The sequence below is a fragment of the Hemiscyllium ocellatum genome, chromosome 4 (assembly GCF_020745735.1).
Source record: "Hemiscyllium ocellatum isolate sHemOce1 chromosome 4, sHemOce1.pat.X.cur, whole genome shotgun sequence".
Lineage (NCBI taxonomy): Eukaryota > Metazoa > Chordata > Chondrichthyes > Orectolobiformes > Hemiscylliidae > Hemiscyllium > Hemiscyllium ocellatum.
In genome coordinates, this window is record NC_083404.1 from 123418801 (window position 1) to 123438424 (window position 19624).

Below are 19624 nucleotides of genomic sequence, written 5' to 3' on the forward strand. Positions count from 1 at the left end.
TCACTCAATCTATCCTGTCTATATCTTACATATGCTTCCTTCTTTTTCTTAACCAAACCCTGAATTTCTTTAGTCATCCAGCATTCCCTATACCTACCTGCTTTTCCCTTCACCCTAACAGGAATATACTTTCTCTGGATTCTCATTATCTAATTTCTGAAGGCTTCCCATTTTCCAACTGTCCCTTTACCTGCAAACATCTGCTTCCAATCAGCTTTTGAAAGTTCTTGCCTAATATTGTCAAAATTGGTCTTTATCCAATTTAGAACTTCAACCTTTAGATCTGGTCTATCCTTTTCCATCGCTATTTAAATCTAATAGAATTATGGTCGCTGGCCCCAAAGTGCGCTCCCACTGATACCTTAGTCACCTGCCCTGACTTATTTCCTAAGAGTAGGTCAAGTTTTGCACCTTCTCTAGTAGGTACATCCACATACTGATTCAGAAAAATTGTCTTGTACACACTTAACAAATTCCTCTCCATCTAAACCTTTAACACTGTGGCAGTCCTCCTCGATGTTTGGAAAGTTAAAATCCCCCACCATAATCACCCTATTATTCTTACAGATAGTTGAGATCTCCTGACAAATTTATTTCTCAATTTTCCTCTGACTATTAACACGTCTATAATACAATCCTAATAAGGTGATCATCCCTTTCTTATTTCTCAGTTCCACCCAAATAACTTCCCTCGATGTATTTCCCGGAATATCCTCCCTCAGCACAGCTGTAATGTTATCCCTTAACAAAAACGCCACTCCCCCTCCTCTCTTGCCTCCCTTTCTATCCTTCCTGTGGCATTTGTATCCTGGAACATTAAGCTGCCAGTCCTGCCCATCCCTGAACCATGTTTCTGTAATTGCCATGACATCCCAGTCCCATGTTCCTAACCATACCCTGAGTTCATCTGCCTTCCCTGTTAGGACCCTTGCATTGAAATAAATGCAGTTTAATTTATTAGTCCTATCTTGTCCATGCCTGTCCTGACTGTTTGACTTGCTTTTGTTCTCAACTGTACCAGTCTCAGATTGACCTCTTTCCTCACTATCTCCCTGGGTCCCACCCACTCACCTTACTAGTTTAAATCCTCCCGAGCAGCTCCAGCAAATTTCCCTGCCAGTATATTAGTCCCCTTCCAATTTAGGTGCAATCCGTCATTCTTGTACAGGTCACTTTTACCCCAATAGGGATTCCAATGATCCAAAAATGTGAATCCTCCTTCCATATACCAGCTCCTCAGCCATGCATTCATCTGCTGTATCCTCGTATTCCTGCCCTCACTAGCTCGTAGCACCAGGAGTAATCCAGATATTACTACTCTTGAGGACCTCCTTTTTAAATTCCTGTCCAACTCTCTGTAATCTCGCTTCGGAGTGTCAACCTTTTTCCTTCCTATGTCATTGGTTCCAATATGGATAATGACCTCTTGCTGGCCCCTCTTCCCCCATGAGAACATTCTGCGTTCTCTCTCTGAGACATCCTTGATCCTGGCACCAGGAAGCAACACACCATTCTGATTTTTTGCTGCTGGCCACAGAAATGTCTGTCTATACCTGATACTAGAGAATCCCCTAACACAATTGATCTCTTGGAACCCAACGTTGCATTCGAGCCAGTCTCAATACCAGAAACGTGGCTATTCATGCTATGTTCCCCAGGGAATCCATCCCCCTCTACATTTTCCAAAACAGCATACTTGTTTGAAATGGGGATAGCCACAGAAGATTCCTGCACTAGCTGCCTACCCCTCTTACCTTTCCTGGAGTTGACCCATCTATGTAACTGTATCTGAGACTTCCCCCATTTCTATAACTACCATCCATACATACTGTTGTTGTTGCACATACCTCATTGCTTCTAACTGTCTCTCCAACAGATCCATTCAATCTGATAAGATTCACATCCAACAGCATTTATGGCAGATATAATCCACTATAATTATTATGAGAAAGGGGCTAGCCGCAGCATCATATTAAGTATGTATTGGAATGGGTCCATGTAAATTGTTAGAAATTCAAAGCGTATATATTCATTTAAATAGGCCAAATCACGCACTGTCCAGCAGCTTATTGGTGTCACTGTTTTATTCAAGGCAAATCTTGTTACAAATTTCTAAGTTTTTAACAATTCAAGAACATGAGTTCCTATTATGTCACATTGACACCATGGATGAAAGATTCATGAATTTCAATACATTAGGCAACTGAATGAAGTGGAGAAGTGCTGAGTATATGATCCATCTCAGCCTCTTCCAGAGGTCCCCAGCTTCAAAGTTGCTAGTCATCAACCAATTTAATTCACTCCACAGGATATCAAAAAAGGCTGTACCTGTAAAGGCTTTGACATTTTTACAAAAGTCCTCAGAAGTCTTATGCTCGAGAGTTTGCTACACTCCAAGCCAAGCTATTCCATGCATCTACAACATCACTATCCACCCAACAGTGTATACAGTAAGCAGGACAACTTCAGCCAATTACTATTCTATCAGTCTTCTCTCAATTATTTATGATGGAAGGAGTCATTAATAGTCCCAATTAAGCAGCCCTTGTTTGTGAACCTGTCACAAGTACTCAGTTTGGGACCTGCCAGGTCCACTTAGTTCCTGCCCTTAGTACCTGCCCTTAGTACAGCCTTACTGCAAACATGTACGTCATGTGGCAGATTTCCTTGTCTAAAGTACAATCGTGGACCAGATAGAATTTTATGGTAATGATGGCAATGTTGTGGTCACTATTATTGTGAGTAGTTTTAACATTTCAAATTTATAAATGAAGTAATTCCATTGGTGAGATTTGAACCTTTGTCCACAGGCCATTAGCCTGACCATTTGAATTACTAATCTAATGACATTTTTCAGATTTGATTTTGGAATACTTACTAAATTTTAAGGTGAATGATTGGTAGTTGGACAAAGTGCTGGAGAGCTCATGAAACTTCTTTAGCAAGCAGTCAGTGCCATATGGTTGGGGGTGCGGTGGAAGGGGAGATGTGGTTGGTCACATATGAAAAGTGAATTGAGGTTTTTCTATTATTTTAGGTTAAAAGCATGTTATTCTTTTGATTATAATAGCCATATTTTCTACTTTGCAATTGCACAATCTGTCTGGGTTTGTGAAGTAAAGTTAATATTTTTAAGTCCCTGCAATTTGTGCAAGTAACCTCGCCTGTGTGTGCCAGGAACATTCTTCTGTCAGGCTGACTGGGAAGTTTATCGTTTGCATCATTAGCAGCGTTAGCAACAAATGTTTCAAGTTTAGTCCTCAACTTTCAATTGGGCTTGAATTGTTTTCACTTTTATGGTCGAAGTTAGACCATAAGACATAGGAGCAGACTTTAGGCCATTCAGCCCATCGAGACTGCTCTGCCATTCAATCATGGCCCATATGTTTCTCAAGGTGAAAGTGAGGACTGCAGATGCTGGAAATCAGTCTAGATTGGAGTGGTGCTGGAAAAGCACAGCAGGTCAGGCAGCATCCGAGGAGCAAGAAAATTGGCGTTTCGGGCAAAAGCCCTTCATCAGGAATGAGCAGGCAATCTGTGGGGTGGAGAGATAAATGGAAGAGGGTGGGGCTGGGGAAAGCATAGCTAAGAGTACAACATAGGTGGATGAACGTGTTAGATCGGAGAGGAGGGTGGAGCGGATAGGTGGGAAGGAAGATTGGCAGGTAGGACAGGTCATGAGGATGGTGCTGAGCTGGCAGGTTGGAACTGTGGTAGGTTGGGGGGAGTGGAAATGAGGAAACTGGTGAAGTCCACGAAACCGGTGAAGTGGACTTCACCAGTTTGCTCATTTCCACTCCCCCCAACTTACCCCATTTCCAACCTGCCAGCTCAGCACCATTCTCATAACCTGTCCTACCTGCCAATCTTCCTTCCCACCTATCTGTTCCACCCTACTCTCTGACCTATCACCTTCATCCCCACCTCCATCAATCTGTTGTACTCTTCCCAACCCCACGCCCCCTCCCATTTATCTCTCCATCCTGGAGGCTCCCTGCCTCATTCCAGATGAAGGGCTTTTGCCCAAAAGACCACTCCCTCGTCAAGTCCACACCGCCACCAACCCAACCTCCACTCCCGGCACCTTCCCCTGCAACCGCAAGAAATGCAAAACTTGTGCCCACACCTCCCCCCTCACTTCCCTCCAAGACCCCAAGGGATCCTTCCATATCCGCCAGAAATTCACCTGCACCTCCACACACATCATTTACTGCATCCACTGCACCCAATGTGACCTCCTCTACATTGGGGAGACAGGCCGCCTCCTTACGGAACGTTTCAGAGAACACCTCTGGGACACCTGCACCAACCAACCCAACTGCCCTGTGGCTGAACACTTTTAACTCCCCCTCCCACACCGCCAAGGACATGCAGGTCCTTTGCCTCCTCCATCACCAGACCATGGCAACACGACACCTGGAGGAAGAGCGCCTCATCTTCCACCTAGGAACCCTCCAACCACGAGGGATGAATGCAGATTTCTCCAGCTTCCTCATTTCCCCTCCCCCCACGTTATCTCAGTTCCAACCCTCGGACTCAGCACCGCCTTCTTGACCTGCAATCTTCTTCCCGACCTCTCTGCCCCCAACCCCTCTCCGGCCTATCACCCTCAACTTTACCTCCTTCCACCTATCGCATTCCCAGTGCCCCTTCCCCCAAGTCCCCCCTCCCTACCTTTTATCTTAGCCTGCTTGGCACACCTTCCTCATTCCTGAAGAAGGGCTCATGCCTGAAACGTCAATTCTCCTGCTCCTTGGATGCTGCCTGACCTGCTGTGCTCTTCCAGTAACCCTTGATCCCATTGACAATCAAGAACCTATCTACTTAGTGAACTGGCCTCCACAGTCTTCTGTTGCAATGATTCGCTGCTTTCTGGCCGAAGTGGTTTCTCCTTTTCTCCGTTCTGAAAGGCCTTCCCTTTACTCTAAAGCTATGCCTTCAGGTCCTCGTCTCGTACCAATGGAAACATCTTCCCAACATTTACTCTGTCCCAAAGTGTGGCGCTGGAAAATCACAGCAAGTCCGGCAACATCAGAGGAGCAGAAGAATTGATGTTTCGGGCAAAGGCCCTTTATCATTGCTAATGAAGGGCTTAAGCCCGAAACGTCGACTCTCCTCCTCAGATGCTGCCTGACCTGCTGTGCTTTTCCAGCGCCACAAGTTTTGACTCTGATCTTCAGCATCTGCAGTACTCACTTTCATCTACCCTGTCCAGGCCATTCAGTATTCTAGGAGAAAGTGATCCAACCACACAGGATCAATGTAGATTTTGTCAGTTTCTTCATTTCCTTTTCCCCCACCTTATTCTCAGATCCAACCTTCAAACTCGGCACGACCCTCTTGATCTGCCCTACCTGTTCATTATCCTTCCCACCTATCCGCTCACCCTTTTTCTGACCTATCACCATCACCCCCCGCCTCCAACTACCTATCGCATTGTCAGATACCTTCCCCTTAGCCCCAACCCCTCCCATTTATCTGTCAGCCCCCTTGGACCATCCCATCATTGGTTATGAAGAGCTTATGCTCGAAACGTTGTCTCTCCTGCTCCTCGGATGCTTGCCTGACCGGCTGTGCTTTTCACCACTACATTTTTCAACCCCATTCAGTATTCTGTATGTTTCAATTAAATATCCCCTTCACCCTCTAACCTCCATTAAGTATAGACCCAAGTCTTCATATGTTAAGCTTTTCATTCCTGGCACCATTCTCTTGAACCTTCTCTGTGCACTCTACAGGGCCAGTGTTTCCTTTTGAGATATGGGGCCCAAAACTGCACAATACTCCAAATGTGGTCTGACCAGAACCTTCTACAGCCTCTGAGGTACATCCCCGTTTTTATATTCATATCCTCTCAAAATAAATGCCTGTCCCTCTACCTATCTTTGTATAGCCCGAATGTCCTCAGTCCCTTCATCTAGATTGTTAATGTTAATGAATTTGGTTATTGTCCATGTGTAAAGGTATCCCTAATTGCAGTGAGATTACTTCTTGCTGTTCTGATGCTTGTCTCCATCCCAGAGTGCATGCTTAATGCTGGTTTGTCCATCTCTGTTTTTCTCTCTCTCTCTCTTTTCTCTTGCCTCCTACTGCAAATTTATGTCAGATTCTATAAATAGATGAATAAGCACTGTCTGTTCTGCTGTTTGGCCTCTTAGATGTTGAAGATGAATTAAGCACAGGTTTGTTATTATTTTTGAAGCTGAATAATCACATTTCTGCTGTGCCTGGCCCCCTTTGTGTTTTGTATTTTGATTCACTAGGAAAAATTCATTTGCACATTTGTACAGTGCCTCTAATGATTTCAGGTCACCCCAAAGTACTTTTCAGCTAATGATGTACTTTCTGAAGTGCAATCGCTTTTACAATAACACTTTGAACACAGGATTCCATATAGTCTCTAATGCATTGTCTGCCTACCTACAGCACATGGACTCCAGTAGTTCAAGAAGGCAATCCACCATCAACATCGCAAGGGCAACTAGAATCCGATCATAAATACTGGCCCAGCCATTGACACCCACGCCCCATGGTGACTAAATATATTTTACCAACACAGTTTGATACTAGGGATGCTTGAGAAATAAATATTGGCCAGATGAGGATGAGCAGTTCAAACAGTATAATGTGATCTTCTGCATTTCCTGACAGGGCAGATTTAAACTCAGTTGTACCTATCTAAAAGACAGCACCGCTGACCAGGCAGTACTCTCTCAGCTTTTGCCCGAAACGTCAATTTTACTGCTCCTCGGATGCTGCCTGAACTGCTGTGCTTTTCCAGCACCACTACTCCAGCACACTTTCAGCACCTACTCAGTACAGCTTTTCGAGAACTGTGGTACCCCAAGGGCAATTTTGATTTGTTTTTAAACTATTTAATTGATCACTAAACATGCAATACCTATGTAGAGTTGTAAAGCATTCAATTTAAAGATTCTTGTGGTGCATTTGTCATGTCCTTAGCTCTGGACTAGGAGGCACCAGGTTTAAATCCCACTTGCTCCAGAGGTGTGTAATAACATCTCTTAACAGATTTATTATAAATGTGTCCACCATCCAATTTGAGATTTGCAAAGTGTGCCACATAAACATAGGTTTAATTGTAATCAAATTTGTACTGTGTTTTACACTGGCTTAAGTTCACGAATTATGACTCATGCACAATATTTTGAAGACAAAACACATCATTTTAACTGGGCACCACTTATTAAATCTGTTGCAGCATTACCGGACAGTATTCTAGAATATGGTGTTGGTGGAGTTGGTATTCGGATTACAAAAATATAGTCAGACATCATTCTTTGCTTTCCCAGCTGTATGGAAAATATGGAAGCTGTCTTTAAGGATCCAGGAGCTAGCTGTGGTACTGATAGGTTTTATACTAGTGTCCTAGTTTCCAAGCAATACGTGCTCAGACTTCAATTCTGTTCTGTGTAGGTTATGTTCTTTTTAAAAAAAAGTACACTCCTCCGATGGTTAGAAATAGCAAGATGAAGCGCAAGTTTTATGCGTTTATTACCTGACCTTCGGCATAATTTCAAATGCAATAAAGGGGGAAGAAAATTGAAAAATATTAGAGGCACATCTGAAAACATAGTCATGAGCCGGGTCAGATTTTATTTGCAGTGAGGCATCGTTGAATTCGCTTGTCAGTTTTGTAAACAGGAGTCTGCGGGTGAGATTAGCATATTAATAAGGTCCTTGCTAATCAACTCCAAATGGAACTGGCTGCAGGCTACAGTGGTGCCTTTTAGCAGTTTGCAAGGATGTTTTGCGTATACGAGAAGCATGATGAGAATCTGAAACTTGACGGAGATTTGGTGCAGCTCTTTGTTGAAGAAATCATATGCTGTTCAACACGGCTGCGGAACCTGTAATAGGAGAACAAATGTGAAGGCGCAAATGAAAGGAAGCAGGGTTTTTGTGTTAGACTGAACACATTGAAGTGCCTTCCCAGCCCCCTGCTGGAGCCCATACTGACAGTGTTGAATTGAGACATTGTACGCTGTGGCCTAGCTAGCGTGTACGCTGCTGCCAAGGCAGCAAGGCCTGTTCCAAGAGGCAGTTATCGTCTGCATGGAGAGGAGCGGCTGCAGTCTATTCCCAGTATGCTGGGCCAGAGGTATTGACAGATAAAGAAATTCCTACCTATTTAATGAACAGAGAAAAAGAAATTGGCATGTAGCAACTGCTAAAAAAGATCAAAATACATTTTATTTTGTTTTGAGGAATTATTCTCTAAATGCCTTTGGGGGAAATATCTTTTTGTTTTTTGACAACTGTTTCTTGGTTTGTTATGCTGACTTTGACCTTGTTCTGTTAAATTCATTTGTTAACACAAATAGTTGACAATTCATTTACCTGGAACATTTTTTTTAAAGCACTTCTGTGAAAAGTTAATCTGTGCTCTGTTGTTATACCTTACCTCTGTCGGGTCACTGGCTAAATAAATGTGACAGTTCTAATTTTCTTAACAATTAAACACCAAAGCGAAGGTTTGTTACTTTTTTGCTTCATGAATCCTTCTGCTATCTACAGTTTTTTAAAATGTCAATATTTTTCAATGTTAAATTTACTCAATTATTGGCTATCTAAAGGTATTAAAGTACAGAGTAGTGTTTATTTACTTACAATAAGAAAAATAAGTGCTTACACTTCACAGCCACTCTATTCTAATAAATATTGACTAGCTCTGCAACACTTCAGGCCTGGTGTTCCATTGAAGAAATTGCAGTGTTTAATAAGCATTCATATGCACTATACCTGTGATTATTTCGGCTAAGGGTGTGTAGAGGAAATGCCTCCCCTCCCATTTCAGTCTATTTATCTGTAAACAATAAACATCAAATTTCAGTGGGCAGATTTCATTGAATCTTGATAAAATGATAGGGTTTGGCTCAGTGTAATATTGATTATTTTAAGCAAAGATATGGATCCAGATCCTGGAATTTTTTTTAAAAAAGGATTTGCTAACATTTGGACATTGGGTAAAACGTCTTTTTTTTACAGTGTTTTGGATTGTTTGATTTAAAATATTGTGAATTGTCTCAGTGCCTGTTTAATGGGTCACAGTTGTCAAAATGAGGTTTTCAGAACAAATTCTTGAATGCAGATTTACCTGAAGCCACCTCAGTGAGATGGAAGCTCTTTTTTTTAACAAAAACCTTTCTCGAGATTTCTGGATGCACAACATCAACCAGACAGAGAGCGATCAGGCACAGCTTAAAAAAAAAACATAATTGTAAAAATGTTGAGTTAGCACAGCTTAGTGGAAGTATGTGTTGTACTCCATTGAATTCTATCATCACTTGTTTAAATCTGAATTCATGCAACTTTGCCATAGGTTAATGGGTAGGTGGAACTGTGGATTTAAACCCATAAACAAATCACCCATAAACCTATTGAATTGCATAGCGAGATTGGCTGAATGGCCTCCTCCTGATTCGTATGTTAATGTATAATTTATTGATTTGTGGATTGTTAAATTACATTGCAGCTTGTATTTGTTCCAAAATAAAACAAAGAACTGAAGGTGCTGAAGTTCTAAAACAAAAGCAGAAATTGCTGGAGAAACTCAGCAAATTTGGCAGTATCAAGGGAGGGAAAGTGCAGTTAATGTTTCAAATCTAGTTCTGAAGAGGCATCACTAGACTTGAAATGTTAACTCTGCTTTCTCTCCACAGGTACTGCCAGACCTGCTGAGTTTCTCCTGCTTTTATTGTCTATGTTCCAACAACTCAAGGTTTTATTTATAATCAATAAATACTTACTTTTAAAATTTGCGTTCAGGTAAATCTGCATTCAACAGTTTGTTCTGAAGACCTCATACTTCGACAGCCATTACTATTAAGCAACGAAGGCTGAGACAATTCACAGTATTTTAAATAAAACAAACCAAAACACTTTTTATTAAAATGGTCATTTTGCCCATCTCCTAATGATAGCAAATCTTTTAAGGGAAATGTCCTTTTGGAAAATGTTGTATTGAAGCTAAAACTCTCTCTTCATGCAGGTTTCTTTGGGGAAATCTCGGCAAAATGGACAACTTCTGTAATGAGAGAATTTTAACTGTCTCCCCATAACATTCAATGACAAGCCCATTGCTGAATTGCTCACTGAAATTATAACTATTACCATGGAGTTACTATAGACCACAAATTCAACCAGACTAGCCATATAAATACTGTAGCTACCAGAGCATGTCAGAGATTAGGAAATGTGTGGTGGATAAGTTGCCTCATGTCTCCCCAAAGCATGTCTGCAATCCATATGGCACAAATCAGAATTGTGATAGAATGCTATCCATTTGACTGGTTGAATTCAACAGCTTTCAAGAAACGTTGCACTGTCGAGGACAAGGCAATCTGCTTGAATGACACCACATCCATGATCTTCAAAATTATTCTTAAGTAAGGATTGAAGATGATTTTTTTCCACTCTGGAATTGTGGATCTTGGTGACTGAATAGTCTAATTGAGGCTCCTGCCACATGGCCACAAGTGATGTTTAAAGAGGGGGTTGGTGGAATGCTAGAGTTTTTCTACGTTCCTTCCACTGAGAGAACCTGGCTTTCATCAATGTTTGCCACATGGGGATGCTTCATTTCCAAATCTTGGACTTAAATATTCGCTCCCTGTGCTGCCAACATGCAGAGGCAGCAGTGTATACCATCACAAAATACTGCAGGAACTCACCAAGGTACCTTTAACAACACCTTACAAACTAGATACCTCTAGCTCTAATAAAAGCAAGATGCTGTGGATGCTGGAACTCTGAAACAAATATACTCAATGCTGGTGAAAATCAGTAGGTCCAGTAGCATCTGTGGAGAGTATAAAACAGAGTAAAGATTTCAAATCTGACATGATTCATGTTGGACTCAAGTTAACAGTTTCTCTCTCTACAGATGCTGTCAGACTGCCTGAGTTTCTCCAACATTTTTTGCGTTTGATACTTGCACCACCTAGACTGACAAAGGCAACAGATGCATGGGAATATGGCCACCTGCAAGTTCCCCGTCAAGCTACTCATCATCCTGACTTCAAATTAAGTCAGTGTTCCTTCACAGTAACTCAGTCAAAATCATGGAACTTCCTTCCAAATAGCAGCTCACCACCACCTTCTTGAGGGCATTTAAGGATAGGAAATAAAGCTGGCCTAGCCAGCGATGCCCTCATTCTGTGAACGAATAAGGCAAAATAAATACACCAATAGACCAACCAATATACAATATTTTCCTAAAGGTAGGAAATCTGAACATGTATGTATAAATCCTAATTCTCAATTGCAAATTACAGGTCTATAAATTTCAAATGATAATATGATTGCTTTTTATTGAAGATATCATTTCTAATTAACCCCCTACGCAGCACTGGTCATCACTGTCTGAGATATAAATGATACTAAAATCCATCTGTACCTGCAATTTCATTGGAGATTCCTGAATTTTAATTGTGTTTTTCTCTTTGGCATTCTGAAAGTCTTTTTGTACTTTCCTGAAATGACCTTTTTCAACTTTTAAAAACATTTATTTGTGGATTGTGAGCATAGCTGCCAAAGCTAGTGCCCTTGAAAAGGCATTAGTGAGCCACTATCATGAACTATGTCACCAATGTGGTCTCGGTGCACCCACAGTGTATTGATGGAGGGAGTACCAGAATTTTGATCCAGTGACAGTTAAGGAACAGTGATATCTTTCCAAGTCAGGATATGTGTTGTTGAAAGGAGAGCTTGCAGGTTATGGTAGAACAAAGAAAGAATAAAGAAAATTTGCAGCCCAGGAATAGGCCCTTCGGCCCTCCAAACCTGAGCTGATTCAAATTCACTGTCTAAACCTGTTGCTCAATTCCATAGCATCTGTATCCCTCTGCTCCCCACCTACTTGTGCATCTGTCGAGACGAATCTTAAATTAATCTACCATGCCTGCCTCTACTACCTCTGCTGGCAGCGTATTCCAGGCACCTAAGACCCTCTGTGTAAGTTACTTGCCGCGTGTATCCCCCTTAAACTTCTCACCTCTCACATTGAAAGCGTGAACTCTCGTTATTGAATCCTTCACCCTGAGAAAAAGCTTATCTCTATTTACCCTGTCTATATGCTTCATGATTTTGTCGACCTCAATCAGGTCACCCCTCAATCTCCTTTTTTCTAATGAAAACAAATCTAACCTACTCAACCTCTCTTCATACCAAGCACCTTCCATACCAAGCAACATCCTCGTAAAGCTTCTCTGCACCCTCTCCAAAGCATCCACATCCTTTTGGAAATGCGGCCCAACCAATGTTGTGTACAATTTTAACATGACTTCACAGCCCTTATTCTCAATACCCTAGAATTAGACTTCCCAAAATGCATTGCCTCACATTTGCCTGGATTGAACATCATCTGCCACTTCTCTGCCCAACTCTCCAGTCTTATCTACATTCTCCTGTATTCTTTGACAGTCCCCTACTACGCCACCAGTCGTCTTATTATCTGGTGTTGATGTTCTTACAGCCCTTAACTTCTTAAATCATAGAAACCGAACTTTGAAAGGTATTGAAGGGAGTTTACTGAGTTGTTACAATGCATTTTTAAGTGGTATGCAGTCATGTCATTGTTCACTTGTGGCGGAGGGAGTGCATGGGTTGCCAATCAAGCAGGCATCTTTGTCTTGAATATGATGCCTTTTGAATGTTGTTGGAGCTGCATGTATCCAAAGTAAGTGGAGAGTATTCCATCAGTTGTACCTTATAGATGGTGCATAGACTTTGGGAAGGCACCGTATTTAAAGGGCTTGTTCAGTCCAGGTTCTGTTCGATAATCTCAAAGATGTAGCATATCATGAATTTTTATGTCACTAAGATTGAGGCTATCTGATCCACTGTCTATGCCACTCCTACCTACCAACCCAGTGGGTGAAACTTCATTGAATGTTCCCTCCTATTTTAGCCCTGAGCTCTCACCTCTATTTGTCTTGTTCATGAGACCTCTTCCACCCCACATACCCAATTCCCACTAAACTGCCGACTATTTAACTTCCCTTCTAGGACCACATGTTAGCAGCCATCGCTCTTCGGGGACTGTTCCACTGTTCTCTGAATCTGTTGACATGATTCATCTGAAAATAAAAAAAACCCCCATTGATCCCTATCTCCCTTTCCTCTCCAATGTTCTTGAATATATTATCATTCCAAGCTTCAGGTTTGAATCTCTTCAGGTAGTTTGTCACTCCTAGTACTGAAAGTCACAAATGACGTCTAATCTGATGTCCTTCTAACAAAGGTGAAGTATATCCTGTCCTCCTCAAATTGTCTTGAGCCTTTATTACTGACCACACCATCCTCTTCTGATATCTCTCTGTTGCTGTTCTGCTGGGTCGGGCTGTACTCAACTGGCTCCTATTATTTTCTCCATCTGTTTATAGTGTTGGTATTATTTGCAATGACTTCTGTTCCTGTTCCTGTTCCAGTGTCCCTCAAGGAATTACCATGCTCTTCCCCATTTCTCACTTATGTGCTGCCCTTGGCAATATCATCTGCAGGTGTTTAGTCTAATAGCAAGTGTCATTTTTTTAATATATTCATGACTGCTCATTTTGGATTTTGCATCATAAAATCTCTCCTGTCCTTCACTCCATCACAGACTTTTCCTTTGTTCTTCCTGCACTGTTACCCCTTTACTGGCTTAAATACTCTGATATTTCGGTGTTCCTCTGTTCTGATGGAAGGTCATTGACCTGAAATGTGAACTTGGGTTCTTGCCACAGATATTGTCTGATTTCTGCACATTTCCTTCATTTTGTTTTGTTTTTCTTTCAGATTTCCAGCATCAACTGTATTTAGCTTCTGCACACAATTCTACCTTTCCATTGCATTTCTCTATTCCACCACTAAATTATCAGACTGCTTACCTGATATTTGTAGATTGAGCAGAAGTTTTCTCCAGTTAAATATCAGAAGATTTTTGAGATTATTCTATTTGGTCTGCAGTCCAAACTAAATTCCTGTTTACCAACTCCATCACTAACCCTGACAACTGTTTGCTATTTTAGTGCTGTATTTGACCTTGAAACGAGCATCCGACCATGCATCTTACCATCACTAAAATAGCTTATTTCTACCTCAGTATTTTTGCTCAATTTGACCCTTGACTCAGTTGTATATATTGGTGAAATCGTCATAGCTATTATTTTAATGTACACTTGGCTGGCACCCCACGTTACGCTCTGCCTAAACGTGTGGTCATCCAAAAGTTTGCTGACTGGGTCACTGCTTGTATGAACTCTCTCATGTAGATAGTTTATAGTCAATTTCTTCAGATATATTACTACAGACCTTGAGCAAAACTTGAACCCAAGCCTCCTAGTAGTAGAGGTAGGACACAACCACTGCACAACAGCCTCATGATCTGTATTGGTGCTGAGTTAACACTTTAATTTTTCAAATGTCCACACTTTCTTTCACATGCATTTGTGTCCTCAGCCTGCTTTATCTCTGTCTATTCATCCAACCCCACAAACATCTGGAAGATTTTTGGGTTTAACTGCTCAATCGTTGCTGACTACATTTTCAATACTAGGCACTGAAGTTTTAATTCCTTCTCTAAACCCCTCCTCTTTTTGACCTCCATTTCCTCCTTCAGAAAATCTATCTTTATGGCTAAGCTGTTGGTCATTTAGAAATAAAACAATGAACTGAGAATGCTGAGATCCGATACAAACAAATACAGAAATTGCCAAAGAAACTCAGCAGATCTGGCAGCATCTGTGAAGAACAAGAAAAATACACAAAGAAAATTACAGCACAGAAACAGGCCCTTTGGCCCTTCAAGCTTGCACTGATCCAGATCTTCTATCTAAACCTGGTGCCTGTTTTTAAAGGATCTGTATCCCTCTGCTCCTTGCCCATTCATGTATTTGTTTAGATACATCTTAAATAACGCTATCGTGCCCACCTCTACCACCTCTGCTGGCAATGCGTTCCTGGCAATTACTACCCTCTGCATAAAGAAATTAGCATGCATAGCTCCCTTAAACTTTTCACCTCTTACCTTGAGCTTCTTGAGCTTCTTGCTGTTCACCCTGTCTATACCTCTTATGGTTTTGTAGACCTCAATTGCACCCCCAACCTCCACCTTTCTAATGAAAATAATGCTAATCTACTCAACCGCTCTTTATACCTAAAGAAACCAGTTTACATTTTGAGTTCACTGATGCTTCAGAAGGGTATTACTCTTTTTGTTCTTTTGGTTATTTTCCTTGATATCTCCTTATGTGGTTTAGTATCCAACTTCAAATCATTTTGTGAAGGATTTTGGGATATTTTAATACTTTAAAGGCATGTATAAATACAAGCTAATGTTGCAGTTTGGCATTTTGTGAATCTGTCATTTAGCTACAGTTTTGGTAGTGGCTTGCCGTCCAGCTGTCTAAATATAACTTGGACTGATTAGGTTTTAGATTTATGCATTTTATTTGATTATTTAGAAGAGACAGTCTGATTCAGCACTTACCGAGAGCGTATGTTTTAGTTTGAGGATTAATCAACAGCTGGGATTTCCGGTTCAGACTAAAATTCAGAATTTAATCATTTACTGGCTTTGATCATTTACTGAATGCTTGTAATTCTTTGGGACAAGTGTGTTGAGTTTGACTCCCAAAGTTTGATTTCCTAATTGCTAGTGATGCTAAATAGGAAGCCAAGTTACTGATGACAGAGCAACTACTTTTTAACCACTGTAAATGCTCTTTTTTACAGTCAGAAGATAAAAGAATTTGAAATTGAATTTCAACTTTTTGGAATGCAATTGCAGCTTTACTTGCATATTCTGTTTGCTTTTCATTCAGTAGTCCGAAATACATTGAGCAGAGTTAGGTGCTTGCATGTGATGTAATTACTGCTTTAGTAAGAAACTGAAGCTACATTTGTGACTCATGGGATTTGGTTGATGTGAGGGATAAACAACATAGGCAGGTTTTCTGTTTCTGTTTTGTGATTTATTTGTAGGTCTGCATAATTTTGCCAGTCTTGTAAACAGTTAGCTTAGTGTTGAGGCAGTGCTGTCCGATTGTGGTATGTCTCATGGTCAAAATTGTATTTCACAACTGACCAAGCAATTGTATTTAAATAGTATTTATTGGAGTTTAAAATATTTTTTTAAAAGTCTAGTTGTTGGAGCATTGTTTTAAATTTTGATTGATAAACTCACTTTTTGGATATCAATAAAATAATAATAATAATGGCAAGTTCAGTAAATTGTGTTCCAAATGATTCCATTGATGAAACCTTTACTGTGTGGATCCCTGTTAGTTGCACAGTATCATTGACTTTAAAAAAAAAATCAGCCTGTTCATAGATGTTATTGCAAACCTCTGGAGCAGGTGGGGCTTGAACTTAGGTCTCCTCGATCAGACGTAGAGACATTATCATTGCACCACAAGAGCACTTAATAAATTAACCTTATTTTGACAGTTCACACCAAAGCAATACACCATCTGATTCTCAAATTTATTTTGGTTTAATTAGACATAAGAGTTTGTGTGCTACTGGTGAGCTGAGCCATACTGTATTATACTAAGTTAAAAATCCTGATGAAGGGCTCTGGCCCGAAACGTCGCATTTCCTGTTCCTTGGATGCTGCCTAACCTGCTGTGCTTTAACCAGTAACACATTTTCCGCTCTTACTCTAAGTTAAAAATCGCACAACACCAGGTTATAGTCCAACATGTTTAATTGGAAACATACTAGCTTTCGCGCACACAGACACCCACACACTCCCACACTCTCACATGCACCCCCTCACAGACTTAAGACAATCTGCGCCCACTACACACACACACACACACACACACACACACACACACACACACACACACACACACACACACACACACACACTCAATTCCCACCCCAGACAGACACACAGACAGGCAAAGACCCACATGCACACATATATTTTCTGTGCTGACTTTGTACTTGCAGAATTACATTGCACTTTGCTCAAAAACTGCATACATTCATGTAGAACTCGGAGCTCAAAAACTGCATGAATTTATGTAAAACTCTGATTCTAATCTAAAAAGTGAGATAACAATCTAAACATCAGGTCATAGACAGAGAACACAGGGGGCTAACACCTTCAACATGTTGTCTAGCTATCACCATTGTTAACAGCTAACCCGAGAATGCAACTTTTTAAAAAAAATGTTTTGTGATTTACACATGAAAGAAGTGAAACTATCACCGTATTCTAACAGATGAAAGGCTTAACAGACAATCAATTTTTCGATGTATAATTTCAGTTACATCACACTGCAAATTTTTGCTATAAATTCTGTGTTATGATCGAGCCCTCCACTATCACCTGATGAAGGAGTGTTGCTCCAAAAGCTAGTGTGCTTCCAATTAAACCTATTGGACTATAACCTGGTGTTGTGTGATTATTAACTTTGTACACCCCAGTCCAACACCGGCATCTCCAAATCATGTATTATACTAGTTCAACTCTATCAAGTATTTAATAGTTTGGTTAGAGTTTATTGAAGGAAAATTTGAGAGAGACTTGGGGGATATTGGTTGTCATTAATTATGTTGAAGTAGTGTGAGGCAGCAGTAAGAAAGCAAACATGTTCACTATCAAATGAATTGTGCTCAAATCCAGATGGCACACTGAAGTCAAGGGGCAGGTTGCATTGGTCAAATGGTACTTAAAATATGTTCGACAATTTATGTTGATGAGACCCAGGAGGCAGGTTATACAGTGAAAAACAATGATGGTGATTCTTGATGATACAGGGAAAAGTTATGAAAAATAATGTGGTTAAGACTCCGCTGTCTTATAGATTTTTCAGAAGGACTGAAGTGAAGTACAAGTGAAAGTAAAACCAAAACAAAATTTGCAGATAGTGAAATAATAAACCCAATAAGAGCTTAGGTTCATAGCCTGTGAAGAAAATCATAGAACATATGCTATTAAATTTTTTTTTCATAAGTGTCAAGTATTACCTGAAGAAACCTGCCAGAAAATATCAGGAGGACACTGGATCCTCTTAAGTGCCGGTGGTAACCAGTTAAAATTGCTGGCTAGTCACAGGTATGGCTACTGCACGTTGTTTCAACCACACACACTGATTTCAGTGGAAAACATCTCGCATAGAGTACAACTCCAGTGTATCTTAATTATTCAGCAACCATAGCACACCCAATGATCAAAAGCAGTCCTGTATCTCCTTTTCTGACTGAACAGCTTTGGAATACACTCTCCAAAAAATGAAAATTAAAATCACATTCCAATTAACCTGTCTATTACTCATTTTTATTTGCTAACCAGAAGTGCAGTTAGCTGCATCTGGATTCTCGATTAGCCACATGTGACTGGTGATTATTAAAGAAGCAGATGACTACAGTGTGAATAAGCTTGGTATCCTAGAAGAATGAGACCAGATGGTTTGAAGGCCCATCTTGATTCAAAGTTTGACCACTAGTAATTTGTGAGGATAAACTTAGGTATATTACAGTAGACCTGGATTTTGATGTCGATTAGAGTGCTAGTGTTCTGATGCTGGGGTCTGTTCTCACATCAATTTCTAACTCTCATATGTAGACCAGAGAGTTTATTTGAAAGGAATGTATCATCCAAATCCAGATCCTTGTGAACACAAGCTTTAATTTTCGGCATCAAACTTTAATTCAGCAGTATTGTGCAGTCTCAGTCCAAATATTTGGAAAAATGGCTAATGAGAGTAAGACAGTCTAGTGTAGTCAGAGAGGCCTACCTTTCCAGTTACACCCATGGTTTGTCACATGAGTCAGATTAGGAGAGTATTTTGTTTTGTAGCCCGCTGTGCCATAATTAATTGTGAATGCTTGATGTTGACATTTGCATTTTATTACCACAGTGACCACCATTTTAAGAAAAGGTCGGAGCACTGTTTCCTGAAGTATGTGGCCCACCTCAGAAAAGCACTGTTGGACTTTGTGTTCACAAAGTACTGACATTCTTGTTAACAACAGAAGAGTAGGTATCCCACACTACACATACAAAGAGTCAATACAAAGTTTTTTTTTGAAGTGATTTTTGGAGATAATTAGGTACAAATAATTGGAAGGAGACAGAATGAGAGAGGAAAACACCCCCTTCAAAATTTTGGCATTAAATGAGATGGGCTATGGAAAATTGTAAGCCAGTTGCCGAACAGATGGAGTCTCCTAATTGTAAATGCTGTCCATGAGACAAGGAATTAAAAGCAAATATAATAAGTGTTGGAAGTATTTAAATTGAGCAGCAGCTGTGATGAGATGAGTATTCTAGCATTTTTGTTCGTATTTTCATTATCCATAGTATTTTTCCTTTTATCATTTTGGTAATCCTGGTCATTGAGGGAACTGTGAGTTTGAATAAGATTGTGAGCTAGAGGCTGAAGGGAAAAAAGGTTCCCGAGCTTGAAATTTTCAACATTTTTCTATTTTCATTCTGTCAAATACACATTTTGTGCACTTATTTTTTAACCTGTGGACATTAGGATAGGACTGGACAGCAATGCTTCATACTTATAGGAAATCTTGTAAGCAACTAGCTAGTGTAGCAGGAAAAGAGCAGTTCAGGTTCAGAACAGCGAGATTGTCAAATTTTGTTAGTTCAGTT

General features: G+C 40.5%; 1 protein-coding gene across 8 annotated transcripts in view; it reads left to right on the plus strand.

Moving 5' to 3' along the window:
* LOC132815081 (focal adhesion kinase 1) overlaps window positions 1–19624 on the plus strand; it is a 557743-nt gene that overhangs the window by 183380 nt on the left and 354739 nt on the right. Inside the window, exon 1 of one of the 8 annotated variants that reach the window (XM_060823813.1) lies at window positions 7843–8122. The exons of the other annotated variants lie outside the window; for them this stretch is intronic. Within the exon in view, the coding sequence (XP_060679796.1) occupies window positions 8077–8122 (46 nt within the window). The 5' untranslated portion in view covers window positions 7843–8076. Of the gene's footprint in view, window positions 1–7842; window positions 8123–19624 lie in introns of those variants that run through there. 8 annotated transcript variants of the gene reach the window in all.